At 52.7% G+C, this 17,266-nt stretch overlaps 3 protein-coding genes across 3 annotated transcripts; 2 read left to right on the plus strand and 1 right to left on the minus strand.

Annotated features, from left to right (window-relative positions):
- Window positions 1–76: 76 nt before the first annotated feature.
- CCM_03128 (cell polarity protein (Tea1), putative) lies at window positions 77–4,496 on the plus strand (the record flags this gene model as incomplete). The annotated part of the gene is made up of 2 exons (XM_006668280.1): window positions 77–355; window positions 420–4,496. 2 exons carry the CDS (start codon window positions 77–79, stop codon window positions 4,494–4,496), a joined length of 4,356 nt encoding a protein of 1,451 aa, XP_006668343.1.
- Window positions 4,497–5,682: 1,186 nt separating this feature from the next.
- Window positions 5,683–9,190, minus strand: CCM_03129 (structural maintenance of chromosome complex subunit SmcA; the record flags this gene model as incomplete). The annotated part of the gene is made up of 4 exons (XM_006668281.1): window positions 5,683–6,052; window positions 6,137–6,872; window positions 6,926–6,998; window positions 7,049–9,190. The coding sequence occupies 4 exons, from the start codon at window positions 9,188–9,190 to the stop codon at window positions 5,683–5,685; spliced, it is 3,321 nt and encodes a 1,106-aa protein (XP_006668344.1).
- A 1,386-nt stretch (window positions 9,191–10,576) lies between these two features.
- CCM_03130 (serine/threonine protein kinase (Kcc4), putative) lies at window positions 10,577–14,995 on the plus strand (the record flags this gene model as incomplete). Its single annotated transcript, XM_006668282.1, has 5 exons — window positions 10,577–10,767; window positions 11,314–11,952; window positions 12,005–13,083; window positions 13,159–14,715; window positions 14,769–14,995. The coding sequence occupies 5 exons, from the start codon at window positions 10,577–10,579 to the stop codon at window positions 14,993–14,995; spliced, it is 3,693 nt and encodes a 1,230-aa protein (XP_006668345.1).
- Between the last annotated feature and the right edge of the window lie 2,271 nt (window positions 14,996–17,266).

A 17,266-nucleotide genomic window follows, 5' to 3' on the forward strand; every position in this document is an offset into this window, starting at 1 on the left:
CCATCATCGAATCGTCTTCTATCCCTGTACGACTCTCCTCACTCGTTGCCCGCCGGCGCGCGGCCCCTGATTGATCATGGCCTTTCTCTTCAAATCCAAGAAGAACCAGGATCGCGCGCTGTCCAGCCGTGATGGCAACGCTCCCCCTCCAACCGCTATGGCTGGCGCCAATGCCCGCATCCAGAATGAGAAGCACAGGGCCACCCCAACTGGCAGCTTGAATTCGATAGAAAATGATGCCGTCACCACGCCGGAGCGTCACGTTACCTCTGCCCATAGCCGTCGCGGCGGCAGTGTCGATAACAATACACCCATCGGAAATGCTTCAGTCGGAAATCCTCCCGCAGATGTTGCGGTAAGTCCAATCGCCCCTTCGCTGTCAAGCAGACAGACGATACTTATCATCATTTCCCCTCTAGCCTCGCAACGGCCCGCCGATCGCCAACCCAAATGCCTCTCTATACCCGTGGTCCCAGCGCCGAATTACCTACACTTCACAAAATCCCAGCCCGTTTCCCCGATATGGCGCCGCCGTCAACAGCGCCTCCTCCAAAGAAGGTGACATCTACATGATGGGCGGCCTAATTAATAGCTCCACCGTCAAAGGCGATCTCTGGATGATCGAAGCCGGAGGCAGCATGTCCTGTTACCCTTTACCCACGACTGCTGAGGGGCCAGGACCAAGAGTCGGCCATTCCAGCCTACTAGTCGGTAATGCCTTCATCGTCTACGGCGGTGATACCAAGATTGAGGACTCCGATGTCCTCGACGAGACTCTCTATCTTCTCAACACATCCACCCGACACTGGTCGAGGGCTTTACCTGCTGGTCCCCGCCCCTCTGGTCGCTACGGCCACTCGCTAAACATCCTAGGCTCCAAAATCTACATTTTCGGTGGTCAAGTCGAAGGCTATTTCATGAACGATCTGGCTGCCTTCGACCTGAACCAGCTTCAGATGGCCAACAACCGATGGGAAATTCTTCTCCAGTCCGACGCCTCCCCCAGCGTCCCCGCTGCTCGAACAAACCATACCGTCATCACCTACAACGACAAGATGTACCTCTTCGGTGGTACCAATGGCTTCGAATGGTTCAACGATGTTTGGTGTTACGACCCCCAAGTCAACAAGTGGTCACAGCTCGACTGCATCGGCTACATCCCCTCTCGCCGCGAAGGCCATGCTGCTGCTCTCGTCGACGACGTCATGTACATTTTCGGAGGCAGGACCGAAGAGGGCACTGACCTGGGCGACCTCGCTGCCTTTAGAATCTCCCTGCGACGCTGGTACACCTTCCAGAACATGGGCCCTTCGCCCTCGCCACGATCAGGCCACAGTATGACCACTGTTGGCAAGTCCATTGCTGTACTTGGTGGTGAGCCTAGCACTGCTGCATCCACCGTCAATGATCTTGGTATCCTCTATGTTTTGGATACGACTAAGATTCGCTATCCCGCCGACGCTCAGCAGAACTCCATTCGTGCTCCTCAGGCAGGCCGACCTAGTCTTGAGGCCGCGAATCGCCAAGCCCCAGGTGTCGTTACTGCGCCTCAAGACCCCAAACGGATCACGCAAGGTGCAGCTATAGGAACAGTGACTGGTGCTGCCGCCGCCGCCGGTACTACGACAGCCCTCACCAACGGGTCAGGCCCCATCTCAAGTCCGGACTCAAGCCGCTCGCTCAAGCCGACAAGCCCTGAGCCTCCAGGCCTTGCCGGCGCGGGATCTAAATTACCACGCCCGGCACCGCCGCCTGCCGCCTCACCACCCCAAGCCCCCCTGGGCGCCAAATCACCGTTAGAGCCTTCTGCTGTCGGGCGAGTACGTGGCGCATCCGTCGACCGCCCTGGGGCGGGCTCGCCGAAGCCTGGCGCCCTCGAAAGCTCTTCACGACAACTCGCAGCAGACCCCGAAGGCCCCATTGCTGCTCTTGTGAATGGTCAACGATCACCTCCACCAGGCCCGAGAGCAGCCAGTGCCGCGGAAAAGATGCGCCCCCCTCGCCCGTCTCAAGGCTCTATCGACAGTACATTAGAGTCATCACGAGCCAATCGCCCCTCGTCGCCACCACCCCCAACTCGACAGGGCGGTAGCTTGGTGTCCCGTCGCTCATCCGGACGTAACTCACAAACTGTTGCTCTACTCAAGGAACTCGATGCTGCTCGAAACAAAAATGCCTGGTATGCCTCTGAGCTTGAGCTGGCCCGAAAGGGCGGCTATGTCCCGAATACCTCCAGCCCAGCCCTGGATAAGTCTTCCGAAACCTTCGACGATGAAGATCGGCCTCTCATCGAGGCTCTTCTGGCTATGCGAACCGAACTCGCCAACGTGCAAAGTTCTGTCGATAAGCAGGCCGTTCTTGCAGCCAAGCAAATTGCTGAAGCGGAGAGACAACGAGATGCTGCCATCCAAGAAGCCGTTTATGCAAAAGCGAAGGCGGCAGCATATGCAGGCGGTAGTGCCGCTAGCACCCCGCAGCTTGATGGGGAGCGTGATGAAGTCGGCCGCGCCGACGGTATAAGCAAGAAGCTGGCGACTGCGCTGCACGTGCAAAAGGACCAGCAAACGCATATAGAGAATTTGAGGTCGGGACTGGAAGCGGAGAGACGCGCGCGCCAATTAGCCGACGAGACCTCCAACGCTGCCGAGAAGCGCCTCGCCCACCTCGAGTCTTACAAGCAGCAAACCTCGGCCGAAGTTGAGCGCCTCAAATCCGAATTGCACTTGTCGCAGCGGGAAGCCCGAGACCATTCTGTCTCCCACTCCGATGCTGTAGCGGCGTTGGCCCTGCTCAAGGCTGAAAAGGAAGAGGTCACGAGCAAGTACAATGACGCTATCGGGACATCAAAGAACCACGACGAGACGTTCACATCCTTGCGAGCGGCGATGAAGGCTTCGGAGGATGGCAAGTCACATGTAGAGAAGAAGCTAGCGGAAGAGCGCAACGCTCGGGAGAAGCTTGAAGTCAAGTTCAACAAACTCAGAGTTGAGCACGAAGCCCGCACAGCCGAGCTGGTTGCCTCCACCCAAAGGTTACGCGACGCCGAGGAACTAGCAGAAAAGAACGCAAACGAAGCTCGAACACATCGCGCGGTGGTCCTATCTGGACTTGATAAGATTTCTCTCCGTGACTCGCCCAAGTCGAACCATGGAGAGACTGAGCGATCCATTGCCCTTCAGAGTCAAGTTACCGGCGCCAACGCTTTGGTCAAGAAATATCAAGCCGAGCTTGACGCGGCTGCCGACAAGCTTCGAAGTGCTGAGGAGCGCATCGCTGGCCTGGAGCAGTATCAGGAGCAGTCGAGCCGTGAGGGTGTTTCCATCAGACGTCAGCTTCAGGCCGCCCTCAGGGAAACTCAGAGTCTGCAAGCTGCTCACTCCGAGGTAAAGAATCAGCTGGCTGCCCAGCAATTGGAGACGAACGCCATGACGGTGCAGCACACTGCGCTCAAAGAAATCCTTAATGAGCGCGGCATAAGCCCCACGGCTGCTGTGCGCAGCCGGGGATTCGCGAGCCCTCGCACCAACTCGCCTGAGCAAACCCGCTTACGCGAGCTGGAGGCCCAATTATCAAGCTCTCATGCTTCTCACGAAGAGACAAAACAAGCTTTCGCTTTACAAGCTCAGGACTCTGAATCTGCATACCGCGAGAAGCTCACTCAGCTTGAGAATGACTACCAATCTGCTGTACATTACGTCAAGGGTACGGAGAAGATGTTGAAGCAGCTTAAGGAGCAGCTGCAGCGTTACAAGACGGAGAATGCCCGTCTCAAGACAGACGTGGAAGCGATGGAAGACCGAGCGCAGAATGGCGAGAACAATGGTCGATCTGCCGAAGCGCCCGGTGGATGGGAGACCGAGAAGCATACCCTTGAGCAGAAGGTTGCAGCTCTGCAAGACGAGCTTCGCACTTCTGGCTCTCAACTGGAGAAGAAGTACGCTGTCGTGCAGAAGGAGCTTGCCGATCTGCAACAGCATAAAGAGCACATGTCGAAGCAGCTAACCAAGCACGTCAAGGACCTAGATCAACTGCGCTCTGAGAATGCCCTTCTTGAACAACGCGCCACCGACGCTGAGCAAAAGGTCTCTCTTCTGCTCGACCAGGTAGAGCACTCGGTTGACAGTTATCGTCGCCGTAGCCGACAGCCCAATATGACACCAGTTGACGTCGGCGGCTCCAACGGGCTGGGCTTGGGCCACGCGCGCCAAGAAAGCTCCGAGGCGGAGAGCGTGTACGGCGGTGGCGGCCACGGCAGCACGGACGGCCGCAACAGCGCTGCCCTCGACAATCTCGCCAGCGAGCTCGAGACGCTTCGCACCCACTGGGAAGCCACCAACAAGAACTACCGTCTGAGTAACAACTTCGACTTTGACCCGCCGGCCGAGCTGAAGAAGGACGACGACAGCATTGCCGGCGCGGGGCTCAGCGAGAGCCTGGCCGACTGGCGCAAGAAGCTAGACGCCGAAGAGCACGGCGACGGACGCAAATCCAAGTAATGACACATAACAAAAGGCGAAGGAAACGCCACGGGGCTTGATGGCTCTCCAGTGCTTCCTTCCTCGACATTAACGAGTAAAAGGCTCTCAGGTTTTTTTTCTGTCTTCCGAACTCGGAGACGTGCTACGTATTCATGAACGCATATACCCGCTGCTTTCATTTACTGGTCTTTGCTGGATGAAACACTTTTGGGACTGGTTTCTTCTTTTTTTTCTCTCTTTTCTTGCTGATCAGGCTGTACTTCTCTCTTGGCATTTCTTTTCTGTTCTTGACTCATTTTATGGGATGATCATTTTGAGTGTATTGCAATTCTCTTTTTGTTTCTTTCTCGTTTTCTTTTTTTTGAATGCCGGGTAAACGGACGGGAGGGTGGTGGAACGGCAAAAGGTTCCTGAGTTGGAAAGCAGTTTACAAAAAGAAGGGGTATGGAAAGGATCGACGTTTGTACTGTTGTTGTACGTGCTCGTTCCTACTCTTGGAGGGCGAACTGAGAGTTGAGGAATGATTTCGTTGCGACTGTGGGTTTTCCTTTCTATTTTTTATTGCGTTGTCTTTTTTTTTTGTATCGATGTGCATGCTTTTTTACTATGTCACGGTTTTCTTAAAGTTTAATTTTTGTACAATGACAAAAAAAAGCTGCAAAGCCAACGTTTGGATCTATCTTAATTATATCTTGAACTGGACAAGCCTGACTACATGATTGCCCGGGTCCATCCGTCATGAACAGGCTACCTTCTCCTCATGATCATCCCCTACTGCGGCCTGCCGAACAAACAAGCAGCAACTGTCACGACCTGTACCATCTATGAAAGGGAGAGCTGTTCTGACTGGGTGGGCTTCCGGCACGGATCGATGCGCCACGCGAGCGGAGAAGCGTGTCGGTGCCAGCCGATGGCTGCCATGACGGACGATTCGATGGCAAGTTATCAGCTTGGCATGGTGAGTACTCAAGGTGTTCATGTGGAAGCAAATTTGAATCATGACGAGGAGGTGTTTGGCGACGTGCTGATAAACCCGAGAGATCCCACATCCGTTTAAGACAAGGAAGATGTACAGTTGCCAGCGAATTTCCGAAAAGTACAGCTTATCGCACGCCCTCTTCCGTACATAAAATACACCATGCCAAGAATAAATCCCTCTCAGCCCTCTCCTCCCCGTCCCAAACTACACAATACAAAGGCCCCTTTACACCGCCATGTTCATGCCGCGCACCACGGCCAGGCAGCGTTGAAAGTCGAGCTTGCCGCCGTCACGAGGCATAAACTCGCCGCTGGCGATGCAGAGGATGCGCATCTTGGCGTCGTAGCGGAGGCCGGGGAGCAGCTTGGGCGTGATGAGAAAGTACTGGCTCGTGTGCTCGCGGCACGCAATCTCCACCATGCGCTCGTGTACCATGCGCTCGTTGCGCGGATCCATGCCCTGGTTGATCTCGTCAATAACGCGAAACGGCGACTGGGCGAGCGACTGCAGCGCCATCAGGAAGAAAATCGTCGACACGGCGCGCTCGCCGCCGGACTGCCGGTGCGCCGTCAGCTGTTGCAGAGTTTCGGTCTCGCTGGAAGAGGTGTCTGCGTTAGCATTGCTTTAAAAAGATATGAAATGGAGGAATGATACTCGGGAGGAGGATTAGGGCACGTACCGGAAGCGAACCATGATATTCAGAGCCCACTGCTCAAAGTCTTCATCCTTGTGGATGCGCACTTCGCCCGAGCAGCTGATTTGCTCAAAGTTGTACGCAAAGGCACTGTTGATTTGCGCAACCAGCTCGTCGAGCTTGGGCTCAAACTTGTTCATCAGTGAATTTTGGGCGGCTGTCAGCTCCGCGGCCTTGCTGTTGATACCGTCCATTTTACTGCGGAGTCGTGCAATGTCCTGGGCGCGCTTCTCAAACTCGCGTAGGATGTTGGGGTTGGACGTATGGATGAGTTCGAGCTGCGCCTTTTCCGCGTCAATTTCCAGCTCAACGTCGTGCTCCGTCTTGCCGTCGGCCAGACCCTGCAGATACGCGTAGCGCTCCTGGTGCTCCATGAGCAAATCTTTGACTTCGTCCGACATCTTCCTACCTATGGCTCGTGCTTGGGCGGCAATCTGGGTAACCTCTTCCATCTTTCTCCTTTCATTCTCAAGTCGCTCCACAATGGTAGCATTCCGCTTCTTGAGACCACGTAAATCTGACGCGGCTTCGATAAAGCGGATTGTGGCATCGACGAACTCAAGGTGCGCCGTCCTCATCTCTTCTAGGGAAGCAGCGTGACGCATCGCAGCGTTGCATTTCACCATGACAAGCTTGTCCAAGTCGTATTGAGCCGCAAAAATGCGGTTTCGAATTGCCTCCATCGTCTGAACATTCACAACTCTTCGAGCCTCTTCAGCCTCTGCCGTTACACAATTAGCAGGAACCACAAGTCTACGTGTCCAGAAGCCTTACCAATCTTCTCCGGCAGAGACTGCCATTTTTGATACTCCTTTTGCAGAGCACTTTTTTCTGTTCTCAGATCGTCCTGCTAATTTGTTAGTCACGGACAATATTGCAAGGCTCGAATCAACGCACAATCTTGGCGCTTATGGCCTCCTTCTTTCCCTCAAGGGCTTTCCGTCTCTCGAAGGTTTTAGCATGTTTCTCCTTGATCGCTTGGTGGTCTTCCTCAGCCTCTGCAAGCTGACGAGTTAGTTCCGCCTTTTCTTGCACATCGACAGCCTGCGAAGTCCAGAATCGCGGAGGATTGATAAACTTGCTAATCGCAGTCATCGCGTTGCCGCCGTACTCCTTCCGTCGACGCAGAGTGAACAGATGCTGCCCAGCAGCCCATTGAGTAACGCTGCCACTGTTTGCTAGCCTATTGTATTGAGAATCATCGTGGTCATTTTGACTTATACCAGACTGGTGAAGCCTCTTCTCTGAACAAAGCATTGCAAGCACAGGTGCGGGCCCTTCCAGATAGTCAAGAGCGAAGCCGTCGAGACCAAGGTTGCGGGCATCTTCCCGCGACATTGGAGGCTGAAATTTTTCCAGAGAATGCATACTAGACCGGATGACGACTGAAAGACTCATGACGCCATAAAGCTGATGAGACAACTTTTTGTAATCGTTATGGGTCTGGACAGTGAAGCATGTAAAGTCGTCCATTTGTAGCAGAGACTGGACCTGGGATGAAAAACGTTCATCCTTGATAGAGCAGCTTATCATAGGAGGGCCGAGGACCTCCTTTTCAAACTCGCCCATGTGTTCCTGTACCCATTCCCACCCCTGTGCAACCTCGGGGGACCCCTTTCTCAGCAGGTTTAGCTGTTGACCTTGCTGTGTGTCGAGGGCTTCTAAAGATGATTTCAAAGTGTTCAACCGCGACCGTGTAAGGTGGCCCTGGTCTTTCAGCTTCCTTATTTCCAAACCAAGCTCTCGGTCTATGGATTCTAGCTCGCGCAGGTTGTGTTCCTCAGCACGGATCTTCTGGTTCCAGTCGGCTGCGTTGAACTGGCCCGGCTGATTCTTCAGGTCGGCTTGCAGCGACGTCAGTTTAGCTCGCGCAGCAGCGACCTCTTTTTTCCTGGCATCAAACGTTGCTCGCTCAGCGGCCATCTTGTTATCGAACGACTCCATTGAGGTCTGCCCATCTTTGACTTTTTGGTCTAGGGCATCTGAGATGTCATGACATTGTTGGAGAGCTCTGTCCTTGGCGTTCAATGCGGACTTGATCCTGTCCAAATATGCCTCCTTCCTGTTGACAGCCTGCAGCGACGGTCCGCTTTCGGTCTCAAGTCGCTTCAAAGAATCCTGAGCCTTTTTCTTTTGCTCTTTGGCTTCCATCCATCTGTTTCGCGCTTCTTGGTATCTGGCCAAAACTTTTACTATCTTGAGGTCGTCGAGTCGTTTTGAGATTTCGTCACGTTCTCGTAGTCGGTCGACATCGGCTTGCAATCCTTGCTGGCGAGCCTCGAGATTGTCAAGGGTCTCGGCGTCGTTTTGACTGTTCTCCGTGAGTTCCTTTTTTTCCTTAAATAACTCGCGAAGCTTGCTCTGCCAGAGAAGCATCTCTTCCGGCGCCGCGGCGCGGATTGTCTCCTGAAGTAGCTGCACAGGAGTCGAAGCAGCGAACTCGACCACTCGGTCTTGGGGTAAGAACTGGCAGAGATTGTCGACTTGGATCTTGAGTGACCTCACGAGATCTTGCACATTCTTGTGCGTTGTTTCTTTGCCATTTAGCCACCATTTTTGAGTATTCTGGTCCCGGCGAATCTGGACTTTCACGGTGTGGTTGTAGCGATCGCTCGGCCTCCTTTGCAGCTCGATTTCAACGGTCGCCTTTTCTCTGCCGTGCTTGACAAACTCTTTGATCGAGCCAGCACGTCCCAGATGTTTGGGGCTGTATCCCAATCCCAAGCAGATGGCGCATACGAGCGAACTCTTCCCAGTACCGTTGGGGCCAATGACCATGTTCAAGTACGGGCCAGGAAAAAATTCCGCCTTTTCATAGGTAACAAAATTCTGGACCAAGACGCGCACAATAGAACCAGGTTGGAACTCATCCATAATATCAGAGGGCGACGCGCCATTGGTGTAGCTTGGACCACCGTTAACTTCGTATGGAGGCAACAGCGTCGATCGTCGAGGTCGCTTGGGGGGTTCAGGTGTGTGAATATTGTCCTCGTCCGTTTCGTCATCGGATGCCATGCGACGCCTCCTGCGCGACGACATTTTTCAATGGCGCCTCATGCACTGGCCCAAAGGAATGAGGAATCTTGGGATGTGGTAATGTTGGATGAGGAGGGGGCGCGAAGACGCGCCACAGGCGTTTGGAGGCCACATGTATTAAAGAGATCCCCACCGAAAATGTGCCGTGGAGGAAGATTGGGGCACGTATTTAGTTACGCAAGATAAAAGAATAAGATTTTGGAACATTAATTAAATTGACGGATGAGGCATTATCGCTGTTCATTTTGCGTTTAAAAGAATTGTGCTCTATGTCTACGATTGATTTGGACGCATGAGACAAGATTGAGCAGCCAGCAATTCCATATTCTAGTTAGGTACAGGTAGGTACATAGGTAAGAGCGATCGTCGAAAACAACTGCATAAAATTATAATTATGTTACTTCATGGAACAAGATTTGCGGCTTATAATATAAAAAAAAAAGAAAGACTTCAAAAATGCGTTATCTGGGAATCGAACCCAGGGCTCCCCGACGTTGCTGATGGCAACGGAGAATTTTACCACTAAACCAATAACGCGATTTTAGCTTATGGTCTTTGGACTGCTATCTAAGTATAGGTGGTTTACGGATAGAATTGTCCATTTCTTATAACTTTGATTGTCGTATGAGCTTACGCTTAAATACAACGGAGAAAGACAGACATAGATAGAGTCATACTTACGAAGTGAAAACTGCGTTCCAAGGAGAACTTTTCTCCAGCAGAACGAGGTTGACCCAGCCATCCGATTCACGTCTCCACGGTGGCCTCCTTTCACATGGCTGTCCGGGCCTTCCCCCATCCCAACTGTTCGTGCAGCATGGGCCTTGTGATTGCCAGGTTTCTGCAGGTAGAGTATGTATTGCATTTAGCAGGTCTCAGTTTGGTGCCGACATGGACGGAGCCGGAGCTATATCCAGAGACGAGAGTTTGGGTGCCACAGCCGTAACTCTTCAATAGCTCCACGTGCGTGACATGAACTAGAATTTAAATATATATTGACAAGCAGAAAGCATAGCTACTGGTAACTAGGTAGTTCGGTAATAAAAGTACGGGAAGAACTTGAAAGGATAGTGTCTGGTGTGGAGTTGCCTAGCAATCCCAGTATGTGGGATGTCGGGATGAGCTAGAAATCGGTTCAAATATTTCCATGCATCATTGCTTTGGCCGGTGAAGGCGACAGTGACAGGCGGTGGTGCCATGATCAACCAAGAAGTAAAATTAAAGCATTAATATTACCCACTCTACACCCAACCCTAGGTCAGGATTCAGGTAGGTAGGTAGCATAGGCGAGGTATGCTGCGGCGAGGGAGTGGCAACGATGGTCGGGCTGTTGGAATGCGACGAGATGGTTTAGCTTCTGCTTTCTTGGATGTCGGACCAAAAAAGAAAATGATAATACGGGCGTCCACTACGCCATATCTCGGTCAGTCGATGGGCTCTCAAGAATTCCATTCCAGAGCTGCACCACGCGCGCGACCCTATGAGCCTCCCTTGAAGGTCTGGCACGCGCAGGACCTGCCCAGCTGCCACCAACCCACAGCCCCATGTCGCACTCTGTTGACCATCGCCGCCACTCCCAAGTAAACATTGCATTCCTGAGCTTCCAGGCCGCTCGTTTTCTTGGACGGGTGGCACGTTCTGCCTCTGAGAAAGCCCAATATAGTGCGCTTTGATTAAGAACACAAGCACAGCTGTGTCCGCTCTGCCGACTTCGTCTGTCTCTCCAGTCGCTGTCCAGCTGGTGGCCTAGTCCTCCTCCGTTTGTCCCTCTCCTCCTTCTTCCCTTTTCCATCTTCATCCACCTCGCCGCAACGGTACATCGCTGAATTTCTTTTCTTCCGCCAGTCCTTGTCATTGGACTTGCTTTGATTTCTTTTTCTCCCTCTCCACCTCTTGATTTGGCTTTGCAACTGTTTTTGCACCGACTCTCTCTTACACGCTCAATGCTCCTCGAAGCAAACGCTTGCTCCAATCGCCTCTTACAACACAACAACATACCTCGACAGCTACCGTTTGCACATATTTGACACTGAAAATTCCTTCCGAAACGAATCAACACACGAATAGACCCCGAACTCGAGCCCTCCTGATCAAATCGTTTCTTCCTCGCCAGTATTATGTTCTAGCTTCTCTTACACGCATCCAAACGAAAAAGAAATGGCCGAGGCTGTTGTTTCCGCCGCCCGCTCTCCGTTGGCCGAAGCTGCCTATCGCATAAATTCGCCCATTGTTCCCACAGAGTTGCCACCAAACAAACATCGAAATCAAAGAAATGAGTATCAGACCGCAAACGAGGCCGTGGCTCATCACCACGTGCAGTCTCCCACTGCCCATTCTGTTGCTCCGGATGCGCGTGTGTCTGCCCTCATGAATGAGCACCAGGCAACCGAGGAGGACAAACGCATGTCACAGGCCTCGTATGCATCTACCTCGAGTAGCCGAAGCAAGAGAAACTATAAAACTCACATTGGCCCATGGCAACTTGGGCGCACTCTGGGCAAGGGTTCCTCTGCTCGTGTGCGCCTATGTCGTCACAATCTTACGAACCAGCTGGCTGCTGTCAAGATCGTCAACCGTCGCATGGCATACCTAGTTCAGGATAGCAGTTTAGCTGCTTTGAGCAAATGGGACAGCCATCTTCCGGAGCCTTCGGACGGCCACTCGCGTGTTCCCATGGCCATTGAGCGAGAAGTCGCCATTCTCAAGCTTATTGAGCACCCAAACATTATGAAGCTTTATGACATATGGGAAAATCGCTCCGAAATGTAAGTTGTCCAAACTTGGAGTAATACTAATTCAATACTAATGCTGCCACAGTTACCTCATCCTCGAATACATTGACCAAGGCGACTTATTCACATTCATCAACACCAAAGGCCGTCTCTCGGAGCAAGTGGCTATATTCTTTTTCCGACAGATGATCAGCGCCATCTCTTACTGTCACTCATTCAACGTCTGTCATCGTGACCTAAAGCCAGAGAATATTCTCATCACGGCCGACCTACAGATCAAGATTGCCGACTTTGGAATGGCTGCACTTCACCAGACGGCTACCCATCACCTTGCAACCGCCTGTGGTAGCCCCCACTACGCTGCGCCAGAGCTTCTCAAGAACAGGCAGTACCGCGGCGACAAAGCCGATATCTGGAGCATGGGCGTTATTCTCTATGCTATGCTTTCAGCTACACTTCCTTTCGATGACCCTGACCTGCGAGTCATGATGGGAAAAACAAAAAAGGGTGTGTACGAAATGCCGAAGCATATCAGCCCTGAAGCCGAAGATCTCATCCGCCGCATGCTGCAAGTCAACCCCGAGCGTCGTATCAACTTGCAGGATATTTGGAATCATCCCCTCGTTCAAAAGTACAGCTACCAAGACGACTTTGGCGACCTCACAAGCCAAATGCTGGGCAAGGGGTTCAAGTACGATCCCGTACCTCGCGCCGATATTGACCCCCAGCTACTGCGACAGCTTCGGTCTATGTGGCATATGTTCAACGAGCAAGACCTGGCACACAAGTTGACTTGCGAACAGCCAAACGACCAAAAAGCCTTCTACTGGCTGCTTCATGACTATCGGGACAAGCAACTTGAAGACTTTAAGCCCGAGCTGGCCCATTCTATGAGCGACTACCATCACATGAAGCCGTCAATCTGGAAGAAGCGTGTATCTACATGCCAATTTTCTCAGCCTCGTGCGAATGGACACGGTCGCTCCATCTCTCGCTTTACCGTCATCTCAAATGCCGCCGAGGGAGACAATGCCACTGTGGTGAGCTATGATCCCTACAGGGCAAGTGGAAAACTGCAACAGAGCGACTCCAAAGTCGGCCACGCAAAAGTCATTGTCCATCGTGACAGCGCTTCCTCCCCAGCCGCACAGGCGCGCGCGCGAAGTGCGTCCAATGCCAATACTCGCCGCATCAGAGCCAATTCCACGAAAAGCGCCGTACCTGCCAAACTCGGATCAGCGAAAGGCTCCATGACCTCCCTCAATAGCCGTCAGGGCACACCGTCGCGCACCGGCCCCAGCCTTCGACACAAGCGTGCAGTCGACTTCAGCCACATGCGAAAGCGCTCGAATTCGACTTCAAACGTGCAGAGCTCTGGTCGTCGTCCTGGAACAGCGGGATCCAGTATTCAAGAAGAAATTTCCCCTGTTCAGCGGGTGCGAAGTGTCATACCTGCCGTACCCAAGGTGCCTACCGTGTACAAGCGTCCACAGTCCGACACTCCCCTGGTAGTAAAGAATGCGTCGGCACTATTCCGCGATGAGCTTCGCAACTTTAGCAACGATATTGCTCGCAACTGTGATGAGGCGTTTAGAAGCTCTATGATTGACGATGAATCCGTGATGAGCGAGGGCGACAAGAAGAACCGCGACTCGACCCCATTTTCTTTCAACGCGGAAAGCCCATCTGCGGCTACAGAAGCCACCGAATTCTCGTCTAGGTCCTGGCAGCACCGGCCATTGCCTCCTCTTCCTGCTGAGGATGGTGCGTTGAGCGACGCTACTACTGCGGCAGACTCGCGACCGGGTTCTGGAGAGGGTTATGGAAGTGGCGGTGAGTATATTATTGATTGTATTGCGCAACGAGCTGTTGCCGTGTCTATTCCTCGTCAAGTTGACAGACGGAGTGTCTCCGCACCCGCCTCTAATCCCAATGGCAAAAAGACAACAGTGCTTCCATCTATCAATGAGAACTTTGGTACCAACAACATCGCCAACGATAAGTCGCGAATTGTCTCAGCGCCTCAAGCGACCTCGAAGCAAATGAATGGATCGACTGGAGACCTCCAGTACCTGAACAATACTGAGAATACCATTCGTATGGTGGTGGATTCTCCTGTTGGTCAGGTTGGCTCCAGAGCGGTTGAGGTGCCTATTGTCAAGAGAAAGTTGACAAAGGAGGAGTTGGGGCGCAAACTTCATCTGCACATTGCATACAATGCGGATCGTGCCGTTGAGTCTGGGCCTCACTCGGGAGGAGATGAAGTTCAAAACGGTGGTGGCGTGCGCAAGATGCGATCCTGGTTCAGACGCGTTTCGAGGACGGATTCCGAGCACGAGACAAGTCTGGAGAGCCAGAGGTCACCAGCCATTTCCAACAGCTCGCAGGAACCGCAGTCTGCCACGACTGATACGTCGTCGAAAAAGCGCGCATTCAGCTTTCCCTTCTGGAGGAATAGTCGAACACAAGAACAAGACACTGCCATGGACGGCGAGCATGTTGAGAATGATCGACCGCTGTCCACGGCTAGCCAGGCACGCAGAAAGAGCTCAGCGGTTGCAACGGTGAAAAGCTCTGAATCAGGCACGCAGCGCAGCATTGAGATAAAGCAAAACTGGTTGACGCGGCTCTTCAGAGTCAAGCCAGCTACCAGCTATGTTTGCATGAACCTGTCTCGCCGGAAAGCGCGACAAGAAGTGGCGCTTCTTTTGCGAGAGTGGCGACGCTATGGTATCCGCGACATGCAGGTGGACAAGCAGCGCAACATTATCTTTGCACGAGTTGCAGCTAAGAACTGTAAGTTCCGATCTCCGTTTGCAGGGACGAATGCTTTGCTAATTATATTGCAGATCTCAACATCAAAGAAGTTGCAATTGCTGCCGAGGTGGTGACGGTGATTGAGCACGGGAAGCGCCAGCCACTAAGCATTGTCCGATTTACACAAGAGCGTGGAGCGGCCAGCAGTTTCCATCGGGTTGTGGACACGATCCGGATCGTGTTTGACGACCGAAATCTAGTTGTGACGGATCGCAACAAGCAGAAGATGATGATCAGGACTCTGACTTCTGGCAACTAAACGCTCTTGGTAGTGAAAAGGAAGGCTTGGTTGGTTTTGAACAAGTCGTTTTTCTTTTGAATGGAGTACGGCGCATAGTGGCCGACAGAGGAGAGCCAAACATTGCTTTTCCCTCTGTCTTGCTCGTTCCTTTCGGCCTGGGGTCTATTTTATTTTTGCACTACGGAGTTGGTGTATATTTCTCTGACGCGGTCCTTGAAGCTAGTAATCAATGGGCAGGGGACGGTGGCTTTGAAGGTGTGGCTTTGGAAAGCTGAGAGTCAAGTATTTTACGTGTTGCCTTGTGTTGCCTTGCGTGTTTGGATTTGTGGAAGGCGAGGAGGCTAAAAATGATTGTGTTTGACTTGCTTATTTGGCTTTCACTTGTTGTCAGGCATCGTCGGATGAGTGAGACGATGGATAGAGTCTACTTGTCGGATATACATAATTTGGCTTTGAAACTGTAGTATGAATTAATTCAATCTGTCTATATGGTTCGCGTGCCGACAAGTTACAGACAGGGAGGCGTGGTTGGTGTGGAATGTTGATTGTGGGTAGCACGCGTTGGCATGCAACAAATCCATACGAGTCTGCAGCCAACCCTGTGAATTGTCGCAAATAAAAGGGGTGTTTGCTGATTTGGTGGCAAACAGGCAACCGAAGAAACAGCGACGTAATTACCAAATGTCAAGAGAATGCATCAAGGTAATTGGATGTATGTATTCGGGGCCCTGCAATGCAGAGCTACTGCACGCACTGCACGTTGGCGCTGGGGAAAAGGCCGCTTGGACCGGGCTTTAACAATTCATAACTATGGGTGTCGGAAAGGATCGGGGACGAGGGAAAGCGACGCTGGGAGGAGGCAGCAACAAATTCACTTGATGCTTGGGTTGTGTGGAGAAGACGCCGGCCCAAAGTGTGCCTCGGCTCTTGGAGTTGTGGGCGCCGGCTCGTCCTGGGAGGAAGCTTGGAGGTTGAATGGTGACGGCACGGACAGAAGACGAAGAAGAAGGCGAGAATTCGTAGAAGAAGAGAGGATGCGCTGTGTTGGTTTTTATACGCTGGCGCGCCCGCACTGGATGACGAAGCCGCCGAGGCGAGCTGGGCTTGACGTTTTGGGTGAATATTACTACAAAGGCGCATGGCGGAAGCGTAATAGTTACCGCCCACTGGGATGGTAACGAATAATCAAGCCCGGATTGCGCTTGGGGAGGGATAAGCAGGGGATTTTTAGACGCGGGCGGTCTACTTGAATGTAAAATGGCCACGGTATATTGTATTCTATTCCTGTTCCTGGTTGCAACGACTCCAAGAAGACGTCGGAATTACTCAAAAGCCGCAAGTTGAGGGGGAACAGGATCTGCTCGGAGCTCCGGGTCTTGTCCCCTCCTGGGTCTCTCGGAGATGCGCATGTACATACTTTCGCCCTCTTGCAAGTGTGTCGGGGTCATCGGAGCCTGCCTGTACTGCGGGCGGGGATGCAGGTTCCGTCGGTGCGTGTCGGCCGGGGGGCGCCGCGCGCGCGGTACCAACGGGTAAAACGGGTACGTTGATGCAACATGGTGATGTTTGGAATCTGCCGAGGCTAGTTTGTGCAAGGGCGTCACTAACAAGTCTCCAAAATGGTGGCTGTTTGGTACGGGGTAGGTCCGGACAGGCATAAGAGAACCGCTAATAGTTAGCAAGCTCAAGTTGATATACTATTGCTTTTCTGCCGTACGATGAGGCTGCACCCTTCCCCCACAGCATGGAATTGCTTTGTCGACGATGCTACTGGCTAGAAGCATCTTCCTCCTTCCTTTGCATGCCAAAACGTATTTAGATGTTGGGCGAGCGTGCAGGAAGCACATGCATCAGGTCTGCCATGTTACCACGGTTCCTCCATCCTTTCTCTGCAGGGAACGGAGAAAAAAGATAGAGGTTCAATGGGCATTGGAAGTGGCTACCACATTTTGGTTTGGCGCTCGAGAAAGCGTTCCCTCGACCCGAGCAAAGTGCCGATGCATGCCGATGTACGATGTACAAGGTGGAGGGGGGCATGTACAGAGGAGGGAGAGATAGTTGGCAGTCATGTCCCAAAAAAAAATCGAGTGGCAATGGGCAGTCATTATGTGTCATTCTTGTTCACTCTCCCCCCCCCCTCCCCGGAATCGAGGCTTTTCGGGGCTTGTTCTGTTACTTTTCCGGAGAGAGGGCGCAGCGGAAGCGGTTTGCGCGATGCCAGGTACCTACTAAGGTATAGTTAGACCCTGGCATCCAAGCTTGCCACAGCTGCTTGCCACAGCTTGTGAA

The sequence above is a fragment of the Cordyceps militaris genome (assembly GCF_000225605.1).
Source record: "Cordyceps militaris CM01 unplaced genomic scaffold CCM_S00002, whole genome shotgun sequence".
Taxonomy (NCBI): domain Eukaryota; kingdom Fungi; phylum Ascomycota; class Sordariomycetes; order Hypocreales; family Cordycipitaceae; genus Cordyceps; species Cordyceps militaris.